The 13,278-nt window shown below is 40.5% G+C and overlaps 1 protein-coding gene across 1 annotated transcript in view; it reads left to right on the top strand.

Moving 5' to 3' along the window:
* LOC128744381 (dopamine D2-like receptor) overlaps nucleotides 1-12,997 on the top strand; it is a gene marked incomplete at its 5' end in the record, with an annotated part of 94,767 nt that extends 81,770 nt beyond the window's left edge. The window contains one exon of the mRNA XM_053841360.1: nucleotides 12,786-12,997. Within this exon, the coding sequence (XP_053697335.1) occupies nucleotides 12,786-12,997 (212 nt within the window). The remainder of the gene's footprint in view (nucleotides 1-12,785) is intronic.
* Between the last annotated feature and the right edge of the window lie 281 nt (nucleotides 12,998-13,278).

Raw genomic sequence — 13,278 nt, 5'->3', positions numbered from 1 at the left:
GGAGATCTCTGATTTCATCCCTTTGTTCTGCCGGACCGGCGGACATGGACACATAAGTAAGTAAGTAAAATGCTGTTACCAGCGCGGACTTCGTTGGGATGTTTTCAAAGAAACTCCTCCGGATCTGAGAGGAGAAAAGAGATCGCAACCAGAAATGCTGGGATGCTCTTCACTTGGGCTACGATGAAGAGCGCAATGAGATCCTTTCAACCTTAGAAACCGAGAGGTGCAGATAGGATTTTCTCAGCTCAGATTCAAAATGCAGAATCAGCGCTAATTCCATCTCTAGTCGAGAGTTTTAAGCCAAGTCTGATACTAAATCATATCTCGTCTACTTGGAGATTGGTAAAAGTTGTATTCGTACCAAAAGCAGGAAAACGTGACTATTTACTTCCAAAAACTTTCACACCTATTAGCTTAGCATCAGTATTGTTGAAAACTATGGAAAAAGTATTATATGAATAAATTAAGTCTGAACACATGATTAGATATCCATAATCGAAACACCAGTTTACATACCAAGCTGGTAAATCTACAATCACAGCGCTACACACGCTCGTGACACAAACTGAAAAGTCTCTTTCATCGAAGAAAATAGCATTAGGCGTGTCTCTCGATATCGAAGGGACCTTTGATAATGCTTCTTATTTATCAATGGCAAATGCATTGAAGAAAAGACAATTTTATAAATGTATAGTCGAATGGATCCACAATATGCTCACACATAGGCAAATTACCACGGAGCTGTAAGGGCTGTCAACAACGGTGACTGCAACCAAAAGTTGTCCACAAGGAGGGGTGGAAAGCGTTTATATAAACAGAACACTCGAAGAAATTCTAAAGAAACAGGATTATTTTATGGGTCTGAATGCAATAAACATCCTGAAATAATCAACATTAATTAGCTGGTCGCCAAATAAGGAGACCACTGAAGCCGGAATAGATTTAAAACAAAGACTCTCGTACCCTTTCATCTAACTCGTAGCCCTTTTATCCCACGAAACTAAATAATAGTTAGACCAAGATGGGTCTCCCCGGACACAACAGCGAATGGACCAAATAACCCAACGATAGTTAACTGAAAGGCGTTGGTGGCACGTTGTGTAAATATTTGCATCTAAGTTAGATTGAATTTATGTTCTCAGCAGGATGATTAAATGGCTCTGTGAGAGCTAAACTTCTTGTCGTTAGCTGTTCAGCTATAAGAGGAAGGGCTGCAAATATAGTTTGGATAAAACAGGCCAATCTTCCTATTTAGCTAAGATATTGCTCTGAGGAGGCACTTCCTGTAGGAAGGAAACCTTCGTTTCCCCTCTCAGTGTAATTTACCGAGTGTGCAAGATTAATTTATTGATACTAAGTAATTTAAATCATTGCAGATAAATAATATCAACTTGTTTATGTTTTCTGAAACCCTCCAGTCATTCGTAAACTTTACTATCAAAACTATTTTCTTATCCGCTTATTCCACAATACCTGCTCTATCTTCGTAAACCATATTAATCAATCTACATTTGTGTACAAGTTTGTGTTTTACCACTCTAGCATTACTCACTTTTTCTCGAACTAGTTTTCCACATTCCTTCTAGTTTCAAGCTATTTCCAGAACCCAACTGTGAATAATCATGATAAACTGCTGCTACCGCAACTACCTCACTGTGAGCTCCTGTGAAAATACCACGTTCAGGGCCCAAAATCCCTTAGTGATTCACTTTCATCATAAAGTTGTGGGAAAAAAACGCAGAATAAAACACACCGACAACAAAAGCGAAACAGCAAACACCATTCAAACAACAACACTATACCGTCGTCGGCGGCCTGGAGGCGTGTTGACGCTAGCCAGCTAGCCACCGGACCAGACCTGTGAACTACCGAGCCACACAGTCGTCGCGCGAGCACGGACAAAACCCATATGGCACATGGCACCATGGCATCCAGCCTCTGCCGGATGAGGAAGGGCACGGCCGTTACACCAGTCAGCCAACCAGCTAGCCAGCCAGCGGCCAAAAAGCAAAAACACGTGAAATTTGATTAGCCGAACAACCACAACCACACACTACTGCTGCTACGGCCTGCCTACCATTAGAAACGCGAGCGAGGGTAAGGCTTTCCTTTCACCACAAAGGACGGCGCGGCGGCGGCGAAAAACGCGAAACTTGCATTCGGCAGATGAATCCCGCAGAAGAGCGAGGTCTGCGAGAGTATTACGATTTTTTTTCGGGCAGAAGTTAGGTACGAACGGATGCAGCCCCAAGGCAGATGTGTGTAAATACAGTTTTTTTTCGGTTTTTGGATTGCAGGCAGTGAAGGTTTTTTGGCAGGGTAAAGTAAAGTGAAACTAGTCCCGTCTGGTTGCCCCCTAAGCCCTAATGGGGTTTTGGTCCGGCTCATGGCTTATGTTTAAGTTTGGGTCACACTTCTTCTGTTTCAGCTAGGATGAAATTTGCTCTGGTGGAATGAATGGTTATGTTTTATGGGCAAATCAATTTATTTCAATTCAGTTCAACATCCCTCTTCATATGCTTTGTTACGCATGTCATAAAATTATACAGGCAAATCCTGAAATAAATTGATCACAACTTTTTAAATCGCAATAATATGAAATTAACTCACCACACGACCGTAACCCGTAATCCCGATACCCGTCGATGCCAGCAATAATTCGCCGGGATCCGATATCACATGTAACCAGATATTGTAGAACAGAGAAAAAATGCAATCCACCGCAACAACCACAATTGAAATAAAACCCCGAAAATCCCTTACCACTCGCTCACCGCTGCGTTGGCTGGCTGCGAAAACCCTGAAATGTGAAAACTTTTTTACCACATCAGTGAAAAAGCTGTTGCATGTTAAACGCTGCCCTTCTCGCTGGGTGAACTGTCAGTTCCCCCGAACAGGCAGTGGCTGCTGCAGCACGCCCGAATTATGGCGCAGCGAGCAATTTGTCACCGGTGAAATCTAGACGGATATTTCTGTTACTGGTTTGTTATGATCGTGGCATCGGGTGCCACGGTACCACCCGCTTGCCCTGGCCACCCCGGTTCCCTAGATGAACTGGCAGAATAATGCAACAGTCAACCGCTAGACAAGTGGAGAAGCACAGGGACCTACCGGCATTCTTTTATTCTGCACAATATGTGCAAAAAAAACGGTGCACAGAAAACTAAAAAAAAGCTGACTAAAATATTGTTCTCCTGAGGCACAGAAAGTTGCGACAAAGCTATGCGACAGTTCTCGATATATGCACGTGCATGCAAAGGCTCCTGTCAGCCGCTAGATCATGCTCTCTCTGTCTCTCGGTTTGGATTATGAATTATCTACTCCGGAGGCGACGTTTGCATTTGAGCTCGAGTGACAACACTAATGGATAAGATTATTTTTGTGCTGCGGAATGTTTCGGAGGACAAACAGAACTTTTAACCTTGCCTGAGAGCTGTTCTAACTCTGCAAAAGGTCAGATGAAACTTTGAATGAGTATGGTGTCGGAATGGGGAGCTCCGTAGCCGCAAGGTTACCGAGTCTGCTTTGACAAGCGTGTGGTCGTGGGTTCGAATCTTAGTTGAATCAAGCCATTCGATGTCTAGTGACTTTAGCATGGGTTTATTCTCAGACCGACCTTGTTGGTGACATTTTTATTACTATTAGATTAAAAACTCCGAACATCTGGGTTCCAGCATAAAGACTTTTTTATAAAAAAATATAAAGGTCTGGCAAAAAAGACAAAACTATGCCTAAGACTTTCAAACCAATAAGTCTGACCTTAACGCTTCTTAAGCTGATGGAGGAAATCGTGGATAACTATATCCGCAATGAGTTTTTAAAAAACTCTCCGTTACATGTAAATCAACATGCATACCAACGCGGTAAATCTACGGAAACCGCACTGCACTGCTTAGTGACGTTAATTGACAAATCGCTCAAATATCAAGAGACAGCACTTTGTGCTATTCTTGATATTGAAGGCGCTTTCGATAACACGTCCTTCGCGTCAAATAAAACGGCTCTCTGTCAAAAGAGAATCGACCAGACTACAATGAGCTGAATTCAAACATTGCTCTCGAGCAGAGAGATTACAGCATCATACAGGGAGATACGTCGGTCGGTCACGATTTCGGTGATCAAAGGGTGTCCACAGGGAGACCTGCTCTGGTCACTGGTGGCCGACGCACTCCTTCACAAGCTATCACATCACTTGGTTATGAGATCATTGCTTCTAACGATGACGTTCTACTTATCGTTAGAGGAAGGTTTGACGCAGTATTGTCAAGTCGCTTGCAAGCTGTATACATCACCATATTATGGTGCTTTCATTTACTTTCACAGCTTACCGCTTGTTACAGAGCAGAAAATATGGCACATACGCAAAAAATTCAGTTTTATTTGTATGAGAGTCCTCTTCCTCCTACCACAGGGGTGAGGGGTCTCAAACCATCATAAATTAAATTCATGCCTCCAAAAACAACCACTTGCCAAGTTAAGTTCCATTTGCATAATCAGTTCTCGAGTTATGAGGAAATTTGTGTTTCATTTGTAAAAGAGCCCTTCCTGTTAAAAGACTGATGGGTCTTAGTTCACCATAGAAATAATTCCTGCCTTCTAAAACCCCCACATGAGGACATGAGTTCTAGAGTTATGAGGAAACATGAATTTCATTTGTATGGGAGCCATCCCTCCTAGAAGGGGAAGGAGTCTCAGTTCACCATAGAAAAAATCCTGCCTTCTAAAACTCCCAAATGCCGGGGTTTTGACAAGGTAATAATTATCGCCTGTTTCTCAGAGATGGCCAAGCCGATTTGTGCACTATTAGTCTCACTTGATAAGTAATATAGCCGGATAGATCACTATTGAATTGTTTTTTGATTGGACTTTTAGTTTGAAAGTTAAGAGCAATTGAAATTACATGTTAAAATTTACAATATTTTATAGCGATTTTAAACAAGATTATTTATCTAGTTTCAATTGTTTTAGTATTAACGAAAGGTCTTAGCACTGCAAATGTATTTGCCAAATTTCATAAGGATTGGTTCTACAGCCAAAAGCTATTTAAAAATTATTGATGAAATTTATTCAAGAAAACTTTAATGACCTAATTATGTTTAAATTATAGAATATGTTATGTGCTAAAAATCAATAAAACATTTGTGAACCGCTAAAGTGGCGAAAACTGGTGTCCTGGCGAAAACTGGTGCCGTTACCCTATGTATTATTCATAATTGAAATAACCAAAATGCCCTACCAGACCCGGCCGAGATTTTTGGCACACCTATACTATATTCTATGGCGGTTCAAACGATGCTAACTTTAGCTCCCAGTAGGTGCCTATTTACGGAAAAAATTACTTGTAAAAACGGTAAAATTTATGCTTCAAATCAATTTTTAAAGCAACATATGATATTTACACCTCCTAGAAAGTTACGTATTTTGATAGTATCTAAAAGTTTGTAGAACATGTCGAACCTGTTAGATAAGGCTTTGTGTACAAAAAGTTTAAAAAACTGATTTTAAGGGGATTACGACAGAAAGTCAATTATATCTCGCAAACCATATGATGCAGATACTTTGTATTTTCGGCAAAGCTTAATGAAATTCAAAGTTCTACAACATTGCCGAACACATGACTATGCTATATAGTTCCTATAAAAAAGAATTTTTTCAGCTTTTTCAATTTTCAACTTTTTCAGCTATAATGTCTTTGACAAAGTTGTTTGTATTGATAGTTACTACATCTTTGCTGAACGCATCAAACCTACAATATGGGAGAAAATAAATTCCGTATTTCACTTTTAAGGGGATAAATCACATAATGGTTCCTGTCATTTTTCCATCGCATTTTCGTCTCAATTAACCCTCTAACGGGCAACATCGTAAAAACGATGCGATCAAGCTAATGACTATTTTATCATGAAAGTACACTCAAAAGAACCTTAAGTTCTGATTTTCATACAAAAATAATTATCTGGAGGAGCGCTAGCTTACAAAAAGTCCAATTTCTCTTTTTCGTTTTTCATGTCTAACGCTCTACCCAGATATTTTTTTAATTCAAATACATTACAAAATTGAAATAAAGCATGAAATTTACTCATAGAAAAAACTTAACATCAATCATTCTGTTCTAGATATCCTTTTTCTCCAAGAGTAACAATGAGAATATTCGCGCATTATTTTAGAAATTTTTCGGAATTTTTGTTTTTGAAAGATGATAACTTTTGAATGCATAGTCAGGATGTTGTCAACTCAAAACAAATTTCGTATGCAACTCTGGAGCACCAAAAGCGAAGGCCGTTTACAGACGGCCTTACCCGTTAGAGGGTTAAGCCGTCTCTTTGTTGTTTTTTCATATTTTAGATCTTTTCACCACATTTTTGTTGTGCTTTCTGAAGGCTTAAATGTCGAGTGACTTTTATTCGTCGAATAATCTGTTGTTTTTGTTTCAAATATGGGCCATTCCATCTCAAACGTACACAAAAATCGGACAAATTGGATCCGACCATCAGCGATTTTAACCAAAGTTGGCATACTTGTTCATTCCGACCCCACAACCAATTTCCTAAAGTTTTATGCCGATTGATCAATCCCCCTAGCAGTGGCGCTACTTCCTTTTTTACAGATTTTCAAAAAGAAGTCATTTTTTGAATTCAAATATCTCTGAAACTGTTTGATGTGAAGACATGCCAATATACATTTTCTATGGATTTTTGGCCGCGTAATCGTATGATGTTATCAGTTTTTTTTCTACTTTGTCAACATCATACATTTTTTGTAATCTATCTATACCTATAAAGAAGGATTTCTGTCTGTCTGTCTGTCTGTCTGTCTGTCTGTCTGTCTGTCTGTCTGTCTGTCTGTCTGTATTTTGTTCCTTATAGAATCGAAAACTACTGAACCAATCGGCGTGAAAATTTGCATGTAGAGGTTTTTGGGGCCAGGGAAGGTTTTAGTGATGGTTAGAGACCCCTCCCCCCACTAAGAGGGGGGGCTCCCATACAAATGAAACACAAATTTCTGCATAACTCGAGAACTAATCAAGCAAATAGAACCAAATTTGGCATGTGGGTGTTTTCGGTGACAAGAATTTATTCTAGGGTAATTTGAGACCCCTCCTCTCTTTATAAGGGGAATTATAACTCCTCTCCCCTTTAAGAGGGGGGGTTTCCATACCAATTTCCTCATAACTCGAGAACTAATCAAGCAAATGGAACCAAATTTGGCATGTGTGTGTTTTTGGAGACCAAAATTTTTTCTATGATGAATTGGGACCCCTCCCCACTTTAGGAGGGGGGGCTCCTATACAAGCGAAATACAAATTGCCTCATAACTCGAGAACTAATCAAGCAAATGGAACCAAATTTGGCATGTGAAGGTTTTCGAAGGCAAGAATATTTTCTATGATGAATTGGGACCCCTCCCTACTTTAGGAGGGGGGGCTCATATACAAGCGAAATACAAATTTCCTCATAACTCGAGAACTAATCAAGCAAATGGAACCAAATTTGGCATGTGAAGGTTTTCGAAGGCAAGAATATTTTCTATGATGCATTAGGCCCCTCCCCACTTTAAGAGGGGGGGCTCCTGTACAAATGAAATACAAATTTCCTCATAACTCGAGAACTAATCAAGCAAATGGAACCAAATTTGGCATGTGTGTGTTTTTGGAGACCAAAATTTTTTCTATGACGAATTGGGACCCCTCCCCACTTTAGGAGGGGGGGCTCCTATACAAACGAAATACAAATTTCCTCATAACTCGAGAACTAATCAAGCAAAGAGAACCAAATTTGGCATGTGTGTGTTTTTGGAGACCAAAATTTTTTCTATGACGAATTGGGACCCCTCCCTACTTTAGGAGGGGGGGCTCCTATACAAGCGAAATACAAATTTCCTCATAACTCGAGAACTAATCAAGCAAATGGAACCAAATTTGGCATGTGAAGGTTTTCGAAGACAAGAATATTTTTTATGATGAATTGGGACACCTCCCCACTTTAGGAGGGGGAAGCTCCTATATAAGCTAAATATAAATTTCCTCATAACTCGAGAACTAATCAAGCAAATGGAACAAACTTTGGCATGTAGGTGTTTTTGGAGGCAAGATTTTTTTCTATGATGAATTAGGACCTCTCCTCACTTTAGTAGGGGGGGCTCCTATACAAATGAAATACAAATTTCCTCATAACTCGAGAACTAATCAAGCAAATAGAACCAAATTTGGCATGTGGAGGTTTTTGGAGGCAAAAACATTTTCTATGGTGAATTAGGACCCTTCCACACTTTAACAGAGGGGGCTTCTACACCAATGAAATACAAATCTATACCTATAAAGAAGGATTTCTGTCTGTCTGTCTGTCTGTCTGTCTGTCTGTCTGTCCTGTGTTCCTTATAGAATCAAAAACTACTGAACCAATCGGCGTGAAAATTTGCATGTAGAGGTTTTTGGGGCCAGGAAAGGTTTTAGTGATGGTTAGAGACCCCTCCCTCCACTAAGAGGGGGGGCTCCCATACAAATGAAACACAAATTTCTGCATAACTCGAGAACTATTGCTTGATTAGAACCAAATTTGGCATGTGGGTGTTTTCGGTGACAAGAATTTATTCTAGGGTAATTTGAGACCCCTCCCCTCTTTATAAGGGGAATTATAACTCCTCTCCCCTTTAAGAGGGGGGGTTTCCATACAAATTTCCTCATAACTCGAGAACTAATCAAGCAAATGGAACCAAATTTGGCATGTGAAAGTTTTCGAGGGCAAGAAAATTTTCTATGTTGAATTAGGACCCCTCCTCACTTTAAGAGGGGGGGCTCCTGTACAAATGAAATACCAATTTCCTCATAACTCGAGAACTAATCAAGCAAATGGAACCAAATTTGGCATGTGAAGGTTTTCGAGGGCGAGAAAATTTTCTATGGGGAATTAGGACCCCTCCACACTTTAGGAAGGGGGGCTCTTCTACAAATGGAATACAAATTTCCTTATAACTCGAGATCAAGCAAATGGAACCAAATTTGGCATGTGTGTGTTTTTGGAGACAAAAATTTTTTCTATGATGAACTAAGACCCCTTCCCCTTTTAAGAGGGGGGGCTCCCATACAAACGAAATACAAATTTCCTCATAACTCTGGAACTAATAAAGCAAATGGAACCAAATTTAGCATGTGGGTGTTTTCGTAGGCAAGAATATTTTCTATGGTGAATTAGGACCCCTCCCCACTTTAGGACGGGGGGCTCCTATACAAATGAAAAACAAATTTCCTCATAACTCGAGAACTAATCAAGCAAATGGAACCAAATTTGACATGTAAGTGGTTTTGGAGGGAAGATTTTTTTCTATGGTCTCTCTCCTCTTTAGAAAGCGAGTTATGATCCATCTCCCCTTTAAGAGGGTAGGCTTCCATACAAATGAAATGCAAATTTCGTCTTATTTCGAGAACTAATCAAGCAAATGGAACCAAATTTGGCATGTGGGAGTTTTTGTAGGCAATTTTTTTTCTATGGTGAATTGAGACCCCTCCCCTCTTTAGGAGGGGAATAATAACCCCTCTCCCTTTTAAGAGGGGGAGGGCTCCCATACAAATTAAATACAAATTTCCTCATAACTCGAGAAGTAATCAAACAAATGGAACCAAATTTGGCATGTGGGGGGTTTTGGAGGCAGGATTTTTTTAATGATGGTATGAGACCTCTCACCCCTGTGGTAGGGGGATAAGGACTCTTATACAAATAAAACAGAAATTTTTGCGTAACTGAAAAACTAATCGAACTCGAGAAATTTTAGACTCTTTCATAAAACATTAATCAATAACTAGACCACCAAAAACTATCAATAGTAACATTAGATAATTCAGCACGAGACGGCCACAGGCCGCGAGTGTTGCCGGCGACCTGCCGTTGGAAGCGCCGGCCACTGCGTGGGACAGCCCGCCGTAAAGATCACCTCTATCTAGGTTTATTTATTTTCCTAGATCTACTGACCTCTATTACTTTCCTTTAATAGGGTCACCCCTGCGAAATGGTACTTTCTACGAAAAGATTTTCCGGGAAATGGTACATCCCGCGTAAGGATTTTCGCGAAATGGTATTCTGCGAAACTTTATATTCCGCGTTATGGTCAACCGAGAATTGGTTTTCCGCAAAATATTCGGCGAAATGGTTTGTACTGATGGCGAATATTTAAATGCTATCCGCTTTATTTTATCAGGCTAAGCAATGGGGGGAGTTGTTTTCTACTTTATTGCGAAGAAAATTTGTATATTAAAACACCCATGAACTCCCCAGAAACTTGCAAAACTCAAGATTGTGACAAAGGTCATCCGAGATTCACGATTTATGTACAACACAGTTAATTTGTGACAATACGAAGTTTGTCGGGTCAGCTAGTATTTAAATAACAGTAACAATTTCGTACAAATTTTTATAATTTTATTATTTAAGCGTGTTAGTTATTTGAGCAATACCATTGTTATGTCAACTAACGTGGTATTTCACTCCCGTGATTATTCGAAACTTCGAAGTAACTTGAAAATAACTTTAATAACACTTTATTGCACTACGGTAAAAACTAGCCTAAAAACGAATGAAATTCAGAAACGGCCTGCCAGTTGATAAACTATAAGAGATCTTATGTAAAAATTTCTGGCGAATCGCGTGGTGCCCACCCGTTCCCTAATTATCATCGGAAAGTACCAAGTTTGCACCTATTTTTAAGACTATTAGCAAAACCTAATACTTTCCGATGTTCCGAAGTATCGAAATTTTTTCGAAGTTTTAAATAATCACGGGAGTGAAATACCACATAAGTCGACATAACAATGCATTATATCGTTCAAATAACTAGCACACTTAAATAATAGAACTGGTGCATGTTTCAGAGATATTTGAACTCAAAAAATGACCTTTTTGAAAATCTGTAAAAAAGAAAGCAGCGCCACTGCTAGGGGATTGATCAATCGGCATAAAACTTTGGGAAATTGGTTGTGGGGTCGCAATGAACAAGTACGCCAACTTTGGTTGAAATCGCTGATGGTCGAATCCAAACCTTGTGTACGTTTGAGATGGAATGACCCTTATTTAAATTGCTCGACCATTCATTCATAGAAGAACTGACGAAGTTTTCACTCTGAAAAGCTCATTTTCTGCTTGGTGGCTATATGAATAAGCCCAACTGCCACGTGTATTACGGCTAATAGACGATCCATCGTTCGTATCTACCAAAAAGGCAAGACTTTACTATCAGGGCAATACCATCTAGAATTTAAATTAGAAGAGACAACAAGAAATTGGTTTTTGCTTAAGTATCCGATGCCTAATAACATACCTTGGACGAACTTTCATTCAAGTGAAGCACTTGAATTTTAAAAATTTTCATGAGTCTTTTTTTGGCTGGCTACAAAGGAGCTTACATTCTTTAAGGAAGACACAAGAAATTTGGCTTCCGCCCAGAAACTAACGGCTGCTTCTCATGCACACCTGTATAGCACGGACTTCATGCTTGTCTTCCGTTCATAGTAGCAGCAGCAGCAGCAGTCAGTGAATGGAACCAATTTTGGATCCACATGGATACGACACACGGAGGGATCATTATCATTCATAGAGTGCTGCACAGCGAGCGTCCTCTTTTGGAGCATCCATCTATCCAGCCCGTAGTTGAGCTGTGCTTTTCTAGGAAAACTCACTCAACTGCTTTTATTTTCTATAGAATGCTGCTTTTGTGAGTTGTCCGCTTGCAGTCTAAAGGAAACCGGCATTAATGAATGTTGTTAGTTCACTGCTTGCCATGTCTATATGGAATGGATGCATGTTAAATCAGATTTGGCCTGGCAGGTAGAGTCTGCATAGCTTCATGATCACCTTTTTTGTTGCCATATTTTATGAATGTGCTTTAAATCGAATTAAAATGATTGGGAGCTATATAAGAATTTGAGATGCAATAAAAACTACACGATAATAGCAAACTACCGTTATCGTAATTAAATTTGATAAAAATCGCATATCTTTTTCCATCAAATCAATTAGGTCATAGCTCGGATATGCCCAAACCAATTTGCACACTACTAGCATCATTTAAAAGAAATATGAACAAAAACCGTTTAGTTTTCGAAATTATGTATGAAAGTTGATTACATCGAGTGGAAGAGCACGTTAAATAATTAATCTTCTAATAATTGAAGGCACAATTTATTCACAACCAAAACCATTTCAATTTGTCACAACTATTTCCACTGCTACCTAATCAATTGTTTTTTTACTTTTAACCAATGAATAACCTATCAAAGCCCACGCTGAAAAGCGTGAGCGAAACGTTGCCGGAAAAATAATCCTCTCCATCGTTGGCAATTCCAGTCAGAAAACAATTCGCTATTGTGTAGTTTTCTATTTAAATTCAATTTTCCACGCGGGTAACTCGAGCAAACACCATCGGGGACTCCGGAGCTGTAGAACAGCCTGACACTTCCTGTCAACAGGTCGAAACAACGTAGGTACTGACTACGTACGCCGTATTGGTTTTTGCTCTTCTGCCAGCCAGCAAGCAAGCTCAACTTGCGTTACCGTCCACAGTGCAGTTGTCGGCAGCAAGTGGATTAGTGTTTTCTGCACGCCGGCTGACGACGACAATGGCCTGGCAGGTCCTTTTGCAGCCCGTCCGAGGGGGGGTGGGTGCAAAACGAATTCGAATGTTTTGTGTTTCGTTGCGCTTTGAACCCTACCACTCGCTGCTATTTTTACACCGTAAAACCCAATTCCAATGCAACTAAACGACGTATCCATTTTTATCTGCTCTTTCTTCCGCAGGTGTATTTTTAATCTGCTGGGTGCCGTTCTTCACCTGCAACATCATGGACGCGATGTGCACCAAGCTGGACATGACCTGCCAGCCGGGCGTGACGGCCTTCATCCTGACCACCTGGCTCGGCTACATGAACAGCTTCGTCAATCCGGTTATCTACACCATCTTCAACCCGGAGTTCCGGAAGGCGTTCAAAAAAATCATGCACATCGAGTGAGTACGGCATATCGCGCCGGGCGGCAGCGGTGGCAGAGGCGTCGGCCCTGGCCAGAGGGCAGTGGCACCAGCAGTCGCGCATGGTGACGGAAGGGAATCGCGGGAAGTGTCGTCCGGCGGGATGGATACGGTGGGTTTGTCCGGTGAAGTCGCCGATGGGCACGGCGGTTCGGTTGCGGTTGCCTGGCATCAACGGAACGAACAGACGAATCGATGAGGAAAAATTGTGTGAACAATCGGAAGGGCTGTAAGCCGAGCGGGTCCGGAGGGCAAATGGATGGC

The sequence above is a fragment of the Sabethes cyaneus genome, chromosome 3, assembly GCF_943734655.1.
Source record: "Sabethes cyaneus chromosome 3, idSabCyanKW18_F2, whole genome shotgun sequence".
Classification (NCBI taxonomy): Eukaryota; Metazoa; Arthropoda; class Insecta; order Diptera; family Culicidae; genus Sabethes; species Sabethes cyaneus.
The sequence above is the reverse complement of the archived record's forward strand: the minus strand, read 5'-3'. Positions and strand labels throughout refer to the sequence as shown.